Source organism: Manis javanica, chromosome 11 (genome assembly GCF_040802235.1).
Source record: "Manis javanica isolate MJ-LG chromosome 11, MJ_LKY, whole genome shotgun sequence".
Taxonomy (NCBI): domain Eukaryota; kingdom Metazoa; phylum Chordata; class Mammalia; order Pholidota; family Manidae; genus Manis; species Manis javanica.
This window is the reverse complement of record NC_133166.1, coordinates 77,650,329-77,664,176: the sequence shown is the minus strand read 5'-3', so window position 1 is coordinate 77,664,176 and position 13,848 is coordinate 77,650,329. Positions and strand designations below refer to the sequence as shown.

The following is a 13,848-nucleotide window of genomic DNA, read 5'->3' as shown; positions in this document are numbered from 1 at the left end:
TGTATATGGGGTTAGACAATGGTCCAGTTTCATTCTCCTACATGTAGCTGTCCAGTTTTGCCAGCACCATCTGTTGAAGAGACTGTCATTTTGCCATTCTATGTCCATGGCTCCTTTATCAAATATTAATTGACCATATATGTTTGGGTTAATTTCTGGGGTCTCTAATCTGTTCCACTGGTCTGTGGCTCTGTTCTTGTGCCAGTACCAAATTGTCTTGATTACTATGGCTTTGTAGTAGAGCTTGAAGTAGGGGAGTGAGATCCCCCCTACTTTATTCTTCTTTTTCAGGATTGCTTTGGCTATTCGGGGTCTTTGGTGTTTCCATATGAATTTTTGAATTATTTGTTCCAATTCATTGAAGAATGTTGCTGGTAATTTGAGAGGGATTGCATCAAATCTGTATATTGCTTTGGGCAGGATGGCCATTTTGACGATATTAATTCTTCCTAGCCATGAGCATGGGATGAGTTTCCATTTATTAGTGTCCCCTTTAATTTCTCTTAAGAGTGACTTGTAGTTTTCAGAGTATAAGTCTTTCACTTCTTTGGTTAGGTTTATTCCTAGGTATTTTATTCTTTTTGATGCAATGGTGAATGGAATTGTTTTCCTGATTTCTCTTTCTATTGATTCGTTGTTAGTGTATAGGAAAGCTACAGATTTCTGTGTGTTAATTTTGTATCCTGCAACTTTGCTGTATTCCGATATCAGTTCTAGTAGTTTTGGAGTGGAGTCTTTAGGGTTTTTTATGTACAGTATCATATCATCTGCAAATAGTGACAGTTTAACTTCTTCTTTACCAATCTGGATTCCTTGTATTTCTTTGTTTTGTCTGATTACCGTGGCTAGGACCTCCAGTACTATGTTAAATAACAGTGGGGAGAGTGGGCATCCCTGTCTGGTTCCCGATCTCAGTGGAAATGCTTTCAGCTTCTCGCTGTTCAGTATAATGCTGGCTGTGGCTTTATCATATATGGCCTTTTTATGTTGAGGTACTTGCCCTCTATTCCCATTTTGCTGAGAGTTTTTATCATGAATGAATGCTGAATTTTGTCAAATGCTTTTTCAGCATCTATGGAGATGATCATGTGGTTTTTGTCTTTCTTTTTGTTGATGTGGTGGATGATGTTGATGGATTTTCGAATGTTGTACCATCCTTGCATCCCTGGGATGAACCCCACTTGGTCATGGTGTATGATCCTTTTGATATACTGTTGAATTCTGTTTGCTAATATTTTATTGAGTATTTTTGCATGTACATTCATCAGGGATATTGGTCTGTAATTTTCTTTTTTGGTGGGGTCTTTGCCTGGTTTTGGTATTAGGGTGATGTTGGCCTCATAGAATGAGTTTGGGAGTATTCCCTCTTCTTCTATTTTGTGGAACACTTTAAGGAGAATGGGTATTATGTCTTCTCTGTGTGTCTGATAAAATTCCGAGGTAAATCCGTCCGGCCCCGGGGTTTTGTTCTTGGGTAGTTTTTTTATTACTGTTTCAATTTCTTTGCTTGTAATTGGTTTGTTTAACTTTTGTGTTTCTTCCTTGGTCAGTCTTGGGAGGTTGTATTTTTCTAGGAAGTTGTCCATTTCTTCTAGGTTTTCCAGCTTGTTGGCATATAGGTTTTCATAGTAGTCTTTAATAATTCTTTGTATTTCTGTGGAGTCTGTCGTGATTTTTCCATTCTCATTTCTGATTATGTTGATTTGTGTTGACTCTCTTTTTCTCTTAATAAGTTGGGCTAGAGGCTTATCTATTTTGTTTATTTTCTCAAAGAACCAGCTCTTGGTTTCGTTGATTTTTGCTATTGTTTTATTCTTCTCAATTTTGTTTATTTCTTCTCTGATCTTTATTATGTCCCTCCTTCTGCTGACTTTAGGCCTCATTTGTTCTTCTTTTTCCAGTTTCGATAATTGTGATGTTAGACTATTCATTTGGGATTCTTCCTCCTTCTTCAAGTGTGCCTGGATCGCTATATACTTTCCTCTTAAGACTGCTTTCGCTGCATCCCACAGAAGTTGGGGCTTAGTGTTGTTGTTGTCATTTGTTTCTATATATTCCTTGATCTCTATTTTGATTTGTTCATTGATCCATTGATTATTTAGTAGCATGTTGTTAAGCCTCCATGTGTTTGTGAGCCTTTTTGTTTTCTTTGTAGAATTTATTTCTACTTTCATACCTTTGTGGTCTGAAAAATTGGTTGGTAGAATTTCAATATTTTGGAATTTACTGAGGCTCTTTTTGTGAGCTAGTATGTGGTCTATTCTGGAGAATGTTCCATGTGCACTTGAGAAGAATGTATATCCTGTTGCTTTTGGATGTAGAGTTCTATAGATGTCTATTAGGTCCATCTGTTCTAGTGTGTTGTTCAGTGCCTGTGTGTCTTTACTTATTTTCTGCCCGGTGGATCTATCCTTTGGGGTGAGTGGTGTGTTGAAGTCTCCTACAATGAATGCATTGCAGTCTATTTCCCTCTTTAGTTCTGTTAGTATTTGCTTCACATATGCTGGTGCTCCTGTATTGGGTGCATATATATTTAGAATGGTTATATCCTCTTGTTGGACTGAGCCCTTTATCATTATGTAGTGGCCTTCTTTATCTCTTGTTACTTTCTTTGTTTTGAAGTCTATTTTGGCTGATATTAGTACTGCAACCCCTGCTTTCTTCTCACTGTTGTTTGCCTGAAATATGTTTTTCCATCCCTTGACTTTTAGTCTATGCTTATCTTTGGGTTTAAGGTGAGTTTCTTGTAAGCAGCATATAGATGGGTCTTGCTTTTTTATCCATTCTATTACTCTATGTCTTTTGATTGGTGCATTAAGTCCATTTACATTTAGGGTGACTATTGAGAGATATGTACTTATTGCCATTAGAGGGATTATCTATTGTTTTCATAGTTTTTGCCAAGGTCACACTGGGCTCACTTGAGTGCAACTGTACTCACCTTACATTATTCTGTTCTCACTTTAATTAAAGGGTTATCTGGAGGTCTCCTAACAAGTGATTGTTTCTCTTGCCCCCTTCCCCTTCCTGATATGTTCAGCTTTAATGAGATACAATTCACATACAATGCAATTGAGTGTGTTAAAATGTACAGTTCATTGGTTTTCAGTGTATTCACAGAGTTGTGGAACCATCACCACAGTCAGTTTTAGAACATCTTCATATCTTCAAAGAAAACTCCATACTCATTAGCAGTCACTCCCCAGTTCTCCCTAACCAACCACCATGCCACTGCCAGTTGCTAATCTGCTCTCTGTCTCTGTGGATTTGCCCCTTCTGAACTTTTCATTTCAGTGCAATCATGTAATATGTGCCCCATTATGACTGGCTTCTTTCACTTAGCATGATGGTTTTCAGGTTCATCCATGTTGTAGAATGTACTAATATTTCCTTTTTTTTTTTTTTTTGCCAACTCATATTCCACGTTATGGATATGCCACATTTTATTTATCTTTTCAGCAGTTGATGGACATTTGGGTTTCCACTTTGTTTTCTATTATGGGTCATGCTGCTATGAACATTTATGCACCAGTTTTTGTGTGAACAAATGTTTTCATTTCTCTTGGGTGCACACACACACACACAAGAATCAAATTGGTAAATGATATAGCAACTCTATATTTAGCTTTTTGAGAAGCTGCCAGCCTGTTTTCCAAGTGGCTGCACCATTTTACACTTCCACCCATAGTGAATGAGGGTTCTAATTTCTCCACACCCTCACCAATGCTTGTTACTATCTGCCTCTTTGATTACAACCATCCTAGTGGGTGTGAAGTGATATCTCACTGTGGTTTTGATTTGTATTTCCCTGATGACTAATGATGTTGAGCATCTTTTCATGTGCTTATTGGCCATTTATCTATCTTCTTTGTAGTAATGTTCAGATCTTTGTCTAATTGAGTCATTTGTCTTCCTTTCTATTCTTTTAATGTGGCCTGATTAGGATGCTGATATGCTAGCTGGTGATGAGCAAGTATGGAAGGAAGTTCAAGAATCCCTGAAAAAAATTGAAGAATTGAAGGCACAATGGAGTATCCTTTTACTTGTGGATTGTGTTGGGATGGCTTCCTTTTTGGTTGGAGCCTGGCGTTTACACAGGTCCAGGGTTTGAAGTCTTCAAGAGCCAGTGAGCTTCATTCTGTTCCACGGCCACAGGCTGATCCCTGACCCCAGCCAACAGTGTGGGGACTGGCTAGGGCAGACTGTGGCCAGAGCAGCATGTGTACCTCACCACCATTAGGTAGAATGAGAATCATGGCCAGTAAATAGTAGGACAGGAGGAAGTAATCTCTTTAGATGTACAAGGTAACACATTTCTGGATCCCCTTCCTTCCATACCCTACATATCAAGGAAAAAATAGCTTAGAATCCTTATATTTTAACATCATTGACCTTCAAATCTAGAAGCTTCCTATCAAATCAACCATGATTACGGGGTCCCTGAGGGTTACTGCAAAATAAATTTTCTTGACATGAAGAGTAGGGACCAAGAGTGGGTCAGAGTTCAGAGTAAGAGGGGATCATTTATGGTGGAGGTCATCTGGGAAGGCTCCGGGGATACGACACTGCGTGAGAGGTAGCCTGAATCAGGGGCAGAGGCTGACAGGAAGGTCACCTCCAGTAGAGGAGTTCACTTGAGCAAGAATGTGACAAGGGAAGCCACACGGTAAGAAGAAATAGACCAAGGAAGATAGAAAAGATTGTTAAAGGTCATTAAGAGGCCTTGGGTAAATTATATCCAAGCTCTAAGAAAATCTGTAAATGAGGTTTCTAATAGACAGTGATTTTTAAAGAATTGTGAAAAAGTAGGAGAGGTAATTAGACAAATGCTCCTATTTTTAAAGGTGAAATAAGTTAACTTCTGAAATCTATAGTCCAGTGAGTTTGTTTGTTTTTTGTTTTCTGTTTTTTAAGCAGTTTTTGTAAAGCACCTGGAATCAGGTACTGAAGGAGTGGAGAAGGAAGCTGTGACCCCCAGGTTGCACATGGGTTCACTAAGAGCCAGGGGCCCCTGGAGTCATGACTTTCTTTGGTGAAGTTGACATGTAGATTCAGGAAAAAGCAGGCCAACAATGCATACTAGATGCCGGTGTAAGCAGACGTCTTTCTAAATGGTCCAGTAGCTGTACTGAAAATGACGCCAGCTGGGTCACTGTGGAGCACTTTGTCCCCATCTCAGTCCTCTTCCACCTTTGCTTCTGTGCCTTGAATGGAGATACAGAACACAGGCTCATCATGTTCCCGAATGCATAGTGATGGGGAAGTGGCGGAGGTGGGGACAGCAGATTCCAGAACTCCAAAAGACCCATGATGGTTTGAATGATGCCCACGTCTACAAAGATGAAATTCAGCTAGAGTGTATGTAAAATCTTCTAGTTGGGTCAAAAAATTCAAGTGTGAATAGAATAGAAATAAAGCTTAGGAGCAGAGCATGTGAAAGAATTTTAGGGTCTCAGTACTTAGCAAAATTTAATGAATTTTGAGTATTCTCTAACTCTCCCACCCCAAATGACTGTGATCTTGGGCTGCATTAACAGAATTAGAGAATAGAAAATGGAAGCAGTAGTAGGGTTGGTTAATCTGATCACATCTGGAATTTTCTATTCAATTTGGAGTAGGACATATTAAGAGAGATATAGAAAAATTATTCTCACACCTAGTGGGGAAGGAAATACATAAAATTAATACATGTTTTGGTAAAATATGTATTTGAAAGGCATCAAAGGCACAATATTCAACTTTGGGAGGTTAAAGCAGGTTCCTCGGAGGCGGCCGAGCAGAGATCCTCAGGCCTGCCCAATGGGGAAGGGGAGTCTCAGGTACACAGGACGTGAGCTAGTGGGCTGCCCTGCAGCTGCGGGGCATGAGGGGAGGGGAGCAGCAAGGCCCCCAAATGCCAGGCACAGGGGGACCAGACTTCCAGGAAAAGGGGGGCTGCATGAGGCTTTGGAGCAGTACGATAGCATGATGAGGTAGGTAAAAGCCCTGTAGTCCCACAGTCTGTGAGTCAACTTGCTGATTAATTCCCAGATGGATTCACTTTGCTCCCCTTTCTCTTTTCTCCTAATCCTCTCATGGACACTTGAAAGTGTTGAGAAAAAGAGGTATGTGTTCTGTCATTGATAGTCCATTCTCTGCTGGGCTGTCAGCCCTGCTGAGGTCCAGAGCTTGGCTCCTCCCTGGATCAGAATGATGAGGCAGATGCCAGTGACTAAACTTTTGAGCAAATACATGAAAGCATTAGCTTGGGGGAAAAGCCTCTTAGTTAGAATGGTTCCTTTTTTTTGCTCAGTGGGGTGTTTCACAGGAAAGGTTTGTGTCGGCTGCCAATGTTGTGAAGGGAAATTGGCGTGCGGTCCCTTCCAGCTTGCTGGGCAATCAGTCAGGAGACGTATTCCTATCAGTGGCTGCAGAATGTCACGTCTGGTTTTCACTTCTAAGGCTTATCACCTCATGCCTCTTTAAAGTGACTTGGAGCATAAAAATGAATATGCAAATAGGGAGGTCAGATAGCACAATGTTAAAGTAAGGGGCACAGTCTTGCCACAGAACTGTCTAGCGTTGTGAAAGAGACAGTCTTACCTCATGACAGTTTTTCAAATATCTAATCCTAGAATGAAAAGCCAGGGAGGTCAGCCCCGCCATGGCCGATACCGCCTCCCCCAGGAGACACATTCACCAAACTTGAAACATGCAGACGAATGCAAAAGACTCACGAACTCGCTGCTCTGCAATAAATGTGCCTCTTTGGAGATCAGAGTCAACACCTTAGAGAACGGCTCACCCTGAAATTGTAGAGTAAGGGACAAGAGGTCCAGTAGAAAGGTCCTCAGCCTTAAATTCTTACTAAGGAAGCGGAGCTTTGGAGGTAAAGGATTAGGCCTCCAGGAGGCCCCCACTGGCGGGTTCATGAAGATACTGTCCCACTCCCACACAGGACTGGTTACTGCAGTGTTTGCTCGTGTTCTGGAAAGCAGAGTGTCCTGAGGGCATGGATGGATTTTGCTGGAGGGAGGGATAAAGAAGCTTCTGCTGGGGTGGGTGTGCAGTGTCAGAGCCTCCATGAGGAGGGCTCTGGGTTGGGTCGGGGTGGAGAGAGCCCTGCACTGTGAAGAGGAGGTATGTGGGCATGGGGCAGGGCAGCTCCATCACCCTCAGTCCACTGAACCATTGTTCTTAAGCCTTGTCATGCTCAGAGGTCGTGCTACTGAATGTTTTCTCACTGTGTCCCTCTACCCAGGACTCTGCCTAGCTCACCATGAGCACAAAGAATTTCTTTTTTAATTTTACGTATAGTATCTTACTTAAATCTTACAGTGGACATTAGGCAATTTTATTTCTGGCCTACCTCAAAACATCAGTGATCTTCCCAGAACCTCAAATCTGATCAGTGACAGACAAGCTTAGATTTAAATCCAGCTTTCTCCAGAGGCCATGCCATTTCTGCGGTATCTGAAATCGGCAAACTTTTTCACCCTCGTGGGATCCCAGCCTGTGAAAGCAGATGACTTCAGAGCTTCCCAGGCTGAAGGTGGGGAGGGGTGGGAGCAGGGCCAGTCCCATCCCAGCAGCCTCCCAGGCCTCCGCCTGGCCTAACACAGCAGAATGGGGAAGAACTGGGAGGCCCCAGGGACTTGAACCCTTTCTTCCAGCTGTCCTGTGTAGGGAATTCATCTCAAAGGGATTCAAGGCATGCTTCCTGTGTCATGTTCTCAATCCTTCGACTCTCTCTGGAAGAGGACAGGGAGTGGCAGTATTAAAAAGTGAGGCCCCACCAAGGCTCCATGAGAGTAAGTTATGGATTCCAGGCTAGTCAGAAAGTCAGTAGCTCAAAAGTGGGTATTGGGTCTCCTGCCCATCCTTTTAATGCATTATTTCCCTGTGTCCACCATTTATGTGCATAAGCAATGTTCTTAATGTTATCTTTTATTTTGAGGATTTAAATAAAAATGCCTCTTGGAGCTCTTAGAGGGGAGGTGAAATATAGGCTTGGATCATTTTTCTTCATAATAAAAAATTGTAAATATCAGATCTAGTGGAAATGAATTTCTTCAAACAGCTTCCCCTAATATGTGCCTGTGGTTGTATATTTGGTTTCAGGTATGTCCCAGATTTGAATGGCACAGCAGCAAAAAGGAATTCCCCCTTTTTACAAAGGAATCTCCCTAAGACTTTTTAAATTTCAGATCAGATTTGAAACAGAAACTAACAGGGTAAATAATTTAAACTGAACCAAATTAATCTCTAGTTCAGTTTAAGAAACAGCTGCATTCATTTCATGACTGTGTGCCCAGAGAATACATACAGGAGTACAAGGGAAGAATTGCTCTTTGGAAATCTTAATTCCCCCGCCAAGCACAGGCTTGGTTAGAAGATGCTTGTTGATGTAAACAGAATTTACTTCTCTGAGATACCACTTATGTGTTTTTGTTGTTCAAGAGTGTTTTCAGGCAGCTCATCTGTGCAAAATAAAGGGCCCTTCCTTCCCTCCTGTGCCTGGAGCTCTTCAGCCTTTTAGAGAATCTCATTTTACTTCTGTGTTTTCTGGGGAAAACAATGACTCCTTAACCAAGGCTAATAACAGAGTGGGAAGAGGTTCTGGCCATGTGCCAAACGATTATAAGCAGCAACTCTGAACGGCTTCCTGACATCAACATCTACCAGCTGAAGGTCCTGGACTGCGCCATGGATGCCTGCATCAACCTTGGTCTGTTGGAGGAGGCCTTGTTCTACGGCATTCGGACCATGGAGCCCTACAGGTAAGTCCCTGCTGACTGAACAGAAGGCTGTAGTGTTTCCAGTTTGGGCAAAGGTTGGATGTGAGGGGGTCATGGAGCTTATTACTTTCTGCTGAATGTTCCCATCTGCTCCTCCATCAGCAGATACAAAGGTTTTGTAAAATCAAACCTTGTTTTGTTCATTTTGCTCTGTGTGCATTTATTTGTGGCTGGTAAAGTTCCTTTCATGTGTCAGGCCCTGTGGGTGTGCAGAGACTCGAGATGGTGTCTCCACGTGGAGCCGATGTAGCCGGTGCTTATGACACAGCACGCCACTTGCAGTGACAGGACCAGGCTCGGGGCGTGGGGGTCAGGAGGCGCGTGCACAGCTCAGCCTGGCTTGGAGAGGCTGTGTCACTAGCCTCTGCTGATCCGGGAGAGGATGCCCAGGGTGGGGACCTCAGTCTGGCTGACTGATGATGGTCTCTTCTGTCAGTCAGGGCTTCAGGGTTCCCAGGGGGCCTTCACTTGAATCATTGGACCTCATGACCACCTTATGACCCAAGGAGGACAGCAGAAAGTCAGCCCTGCAAAACAAGCCACTGAGTCAGAAGGAACTGTGGTAATTCATTGTTTCTTGACTGGCCTCAACTCCTCCCAACCCATGGTGTCTTGACCCTAGATGCTCTTGCAGTTCAGGGGAGCATTGGCTGCATGGAAGCCTGGTGTTTAGAGTTTGGTGCTGGTGGGTGTGGATCCCTGGTTTGTATGGGGGGCTAAGAACATGAGTTTGGAAGTTGAGGCAGATCAGTCCAAGGGGAAGAACGCACAGATACATGTACCGTCATCTGAGGTCAGAGTAACCATTGCCAGCAGGAAACTAGGTCACTCAGTGCTGGGAAGGTGCCCCGAAAGCATCCGGGACACGGAGAGGGCTGGAGAGGTCTCAGGGAGAAGGAGTGCTGTGCTGGATAGTTCTGAAGATCCTGCAGACATGCCAGCCCAGTGGAGTGGAGCAGTGGGAGGATCCAGGTGGAGGAGAGGTGCAGGCAGACGATTGGTGCAGGTGGAGGAGGGGTGCAGGTAGATGATAGGTGCAGGCGCAGGAGGGGTGCAGGTGGAGAGGCGCAGGTGCAGGAGGGGTGCAGGTGGAGGAGAGGTGCAGGTGTAGGAGGGGTACGGGCAGAGGAGAGGTGCAGGTACAGGAGGGGTGCAGGCGGAGGAGAGGTGGAGATGCAGGAGGGGAGGAGGCAGAGCCCAGGGCACTGCCTGTTCCCACTTGAGGAAGAGCCTCAGGAGATGACTGAGAGGGGAGTTACCAGGATCCACATGATAAGAACAGGAACAAGTCCAGGGTCTAGGATACCAGTTCAGGCAAAGGTAGCAAGCTGGACATGCGACCCTTGGTCAGGAAGCCAAGTCTGGGCCAAGAGTGTGGTGCAAGCAGAAAGGAGCTTCCAGATGGCAAAGACCCCACCAGCCAGGGGGATGACAGGGGTTCCTAGGCCAGCTGTGCACCAGGGTGACCCTGAGGGTGTTCTCAGAACTTCGGTAGGTGGTGTCTGCCACTGCCTTGTGGTTGAACAGCTTTGGAATCCAGACTGTGAGTCAGCTTTTAATCAAACCTGTAAGAGATTGCCTTTAGGGCTGAGACTGTAGACTTTCCCATGAGCATGAAATGTCTCTTTGGTATGATGAATCTTGTGGGTTCTCAGAAAGTATGAATTGAACACAAAAAGATAAGGCTTCATTTTCTGAGCCTCAGTGTTGCAGTGAGGGGCAGGTCAGGGATGGTTGGTGTTACCTCTGCGCTCCACAGCCGGGTCTCAGGAAGCCAAACCATGGGCTGCAGGGGGAGTGGAGGCCTCCAGGCTGCTCAGCACAGGAGCCTGGCATTGGCCCCTCCACTGCATAAAGAAGGCCACATGCACTTTGAGGGTGCTCGTTTTGCACAAATTTGTGAATCCTCTCTCCATACCTATCAAAGCTCCTCTGAAGAACTAACATTCCTTAATTGACTGGCAGTTTCACCTACTTAAGCTTAAGTCAAACAAAGAGGCCTTTCTTGTGAGGCTCAGGTCACCCACATATATTCCGTGTTCTTAGGAATACAGTTCGGATTCTCTTGGTATTTGGCAGGTCACAATCTTTCTGCGAATGTACACTCTGTAGGCTGGGTGACACTTTTCCAAGCCTCCCTTGGTTTCTCTTCCCTGGAGCTTATGGAGTTGCTCTGTGGTGTTCTGTATTTCAGGAAATCCAGTCTGCATTGATCCACTTCAAGCAAATGAGGTCTGAACCATTTGCTTTCAAAGGTGTAGTGGAAGGAAAGGCTATAAGTAAGCCAGACCCCACAAAGTAAAACGAAAGGAGAGGGGTGGGTGCTGGCATGCTCCCTTTTCCCCTTCAGCTCAGGGAAAAGAGGAAAGAAGGAGCAAATGGGTGAGATGCCCTGCAAGCCCCTACCAGTCTTAAGATGGGAGGCAGGAATGGGGATTGGCAGTGGTTTCTGCCCCCCAGGTATGCAGGAGGAAATTCACACCATGGGCACCGGCATCGGCAAGGTCTCCCCCAAATGCCTTCGGTGTGCCCTGTGTTTCCCCTTCCGCCAAGGACACAGGCAGTTAGCTAGCTTTGGGTTGCCATCTGTTGTAACAGTTTTACAGCATTAATATACTGTTGGCAACAAGGAGATTGAGGTCTAGTCTCTAGATGGCTTTGTCACTCCTGACCTCAGCTGACTGCATTGCAGCTCAGAGAGGCTGGTGGCGTGTCCCATTTGTATCCACATCTCTGTGTTGCCCCAGCTCCCTTGTTGCTCTGTTATTTTTACTCAATACAAGTAAGTTCTTTTCATGATGCAACATAATAACATGTTCTTTATGTTTCATAAAGCAAGTTGGAATTCACATACAGCAAAATTTACAGTCTTTAGCTCATGATAGTTCTTAGAGTATCTGGGTGTGTATTTGTGATAATGTGTGCATGGCATCTGTACTTCAGCATTATATACATTAAACAGAATGAAAGTAATTTTAACAGTATTTCATACATGTTATTAAAAAATTTAATTCAATCAAATCGTAACCATAAGATGAACTGGGTTCCAAAAGTTGGTTTGCCAACTGGCAGTTTAGAACTTGGACAGCATTTTGGTATTGAAGAAGGTATTGAGGATTATGGTGAGGTTACCAGCCTAGCCCTGGGAAGGCTGCTCAGCCCACAATATCACCAATGTATACATTTCTTGAAAAAACTATAAAAGGAGAAAGAAATACAAAACCAAAATTGAACATAGCTTGAAAATTAAGATTTAAATTATGTTGAGTACAAATTAAAGCTGATTTTCTTTATGAGTCAGAGGATGATAGGGAGAGACAGAGGCTCTTTAAGGCCTTGAGGAGAACTTTCCTATATTCACACAAGTCCTGTTAATTTCTGTTGGCAGACTAGTGTATACTTCTAGGAAAGGACGTTTACAAAAGAAGACAAAGGTGAAAATCACCTTCATCGTTCAGACTCTTTTCCTGCTCCCTAAAGAGACCCGGGGCATGCTTCTTTCCTGAGCCCCTGGTGCTGCCCGCCCGCCACCATGAACAGTAGGCCCCTGGGCTCCTCGGCCCGCGCTTTGGCACTGTTTCCCGGCCGCTCTCACCCCCTGGAGGCCCTCCTCCTCCCCTTCCGCGCTCCTCCCCTCAGCAGCGCCCCATGGGCTCTGCTGCTGCTCCTCTTGCCTGCCTCTCCTCTGCTCATCTGGCTGGGGAGATTCTTGATCCGTTGAACATGCCCAGTAAGGTGTAGGGAGGGAGGCGCGTGAGAAAGAGGGAAGGGGCGGAGAAGCCATGAACGCTCCTCAGTGGGCAGAGGGAAGAAAAAAATAGGATCATCTCTACCCTGTGTTCTACAACCTACTTTTTTCACTTTACAACAAAGTGTGGACATCTGTCAAGGTCAGCTCCTGAGTGTCTACCTCATTCTTTTTAACACATGCATGGTGTTTCATCTATGAATATGCCACAACTTGTAGATCAGTCTTCTGTTCCCATTTGTGTTTTACTATGTCAAACAATGCTGTGATTAGCATCCATGTGCTGTGTCTTTGTGTCCGGATGTGACTGAATCCATTAGGTAAGTCTACATGGTAAATTCCCAAGTGCTAACTAGCTACATCCAAAGTTAGCTTCCTTTTCAATGTAGGAAACTCTCCCCAAATTGTGTCCCCCGTCCACCAAAATGCCACTCTTTTCTGAAAAGAACTGGGCATGGATGGCATGGCTTTTATAACATCTGCTCTAAATTCAGTTCAAAATATATAAGGGCCTTTTCCTTTTCCTTGATCAAGGCCTGCTCTTATAGGGTGAGATTTGCTGGTATTGATTTTGTTGTCTTCAAAGAGTATTTTTGTAGTAGTGGGATGACATTTTTATGAGTTTCCTGGAAAAGAAAGAGGAAGGGACCCTGGGTGATGTGAGTGCAAGCATGATGGGGGGCAGAGGTGCAATAAAATCCCCCCAGGGAGAAGGGAGCTGGAACGAACGCACTTTCAGCTCAGTTTCCTGCACTTCGTTGTCAGAAGGCACCATGGAAGAGAAGTCAGATGCAGCTGGTAGTTTGTGTACATGACACATTTACAAGTCAGGTGTTTATAACTCAGAGATGCCAGTAATTACAGAGCAGCCTTACCCATCTTTATTCGGCAGTGATTTTTTAACTTTTCCCTCGGGAAGTTGATAAAATAAAAGGCTCAATCCCAGCAGTATCTTCCGCTGCTGTTTCCAAGCTCCCTTTCTTCTGCAGACCTGCAGCTGCTCTGCTGTGGATCTTTGTCGTCAGTCGGTGTGATGTTCCCTTCCAGAGCGAGTGGGTGTGGTTCCAGCAGGTGGCCCGCTCACCCAGCACTGACCTGGCCTGCCTCTGTCGTCTCTCCAGGTGGCACACAGTGGCTAGGCTGCTCTCCGGGGGTGCTGGTGTCAGTGGACGTGCCCCATTCCTAGAGGGCAGGGTCCATGGCCGGGGTGCCCAGTGCCACAGCCACAGAGCAGGCCCTGGACAGTAAATGCAGCCACTTCTCTACCTGGGAGGGGAGATGAGTGTCTGCACTTCAACCAGTGTCCTGTTCACTTATCTCATT

General features: G+C 44.6%; 1 protein-coding gene across 5 annotated transcripts in view; it reads left to right on the top strand.

Annotated features, from left to right (window-relative positions):
- Positions 1 to 13,848, top strand: part of SMYD3 (SET and MYND domain containing 3) — a 780,323-nt gene that overhangs the window by 645,225 nt on the left and 121,250 nt on the right. For all 5 annotated transcript variants that reach the window (XM_037013702.2, XM_073216722.1, XM_073216721.1 and 2 more), the window contains 2 exons: positions 3,944 to 4,031; positions 8,585 to 8,759. In XM_037013702.2, coding sequence (XP_036869597.1) covers positions 3,944 to 4,031; positions 8,585 to 8,759 — 263 coding nt within the window. The remainder of the gene's footprint in view (positions 1 to 3,943; positions 4,032 to 8,584; positions 8,760 to 13,848) is intronic.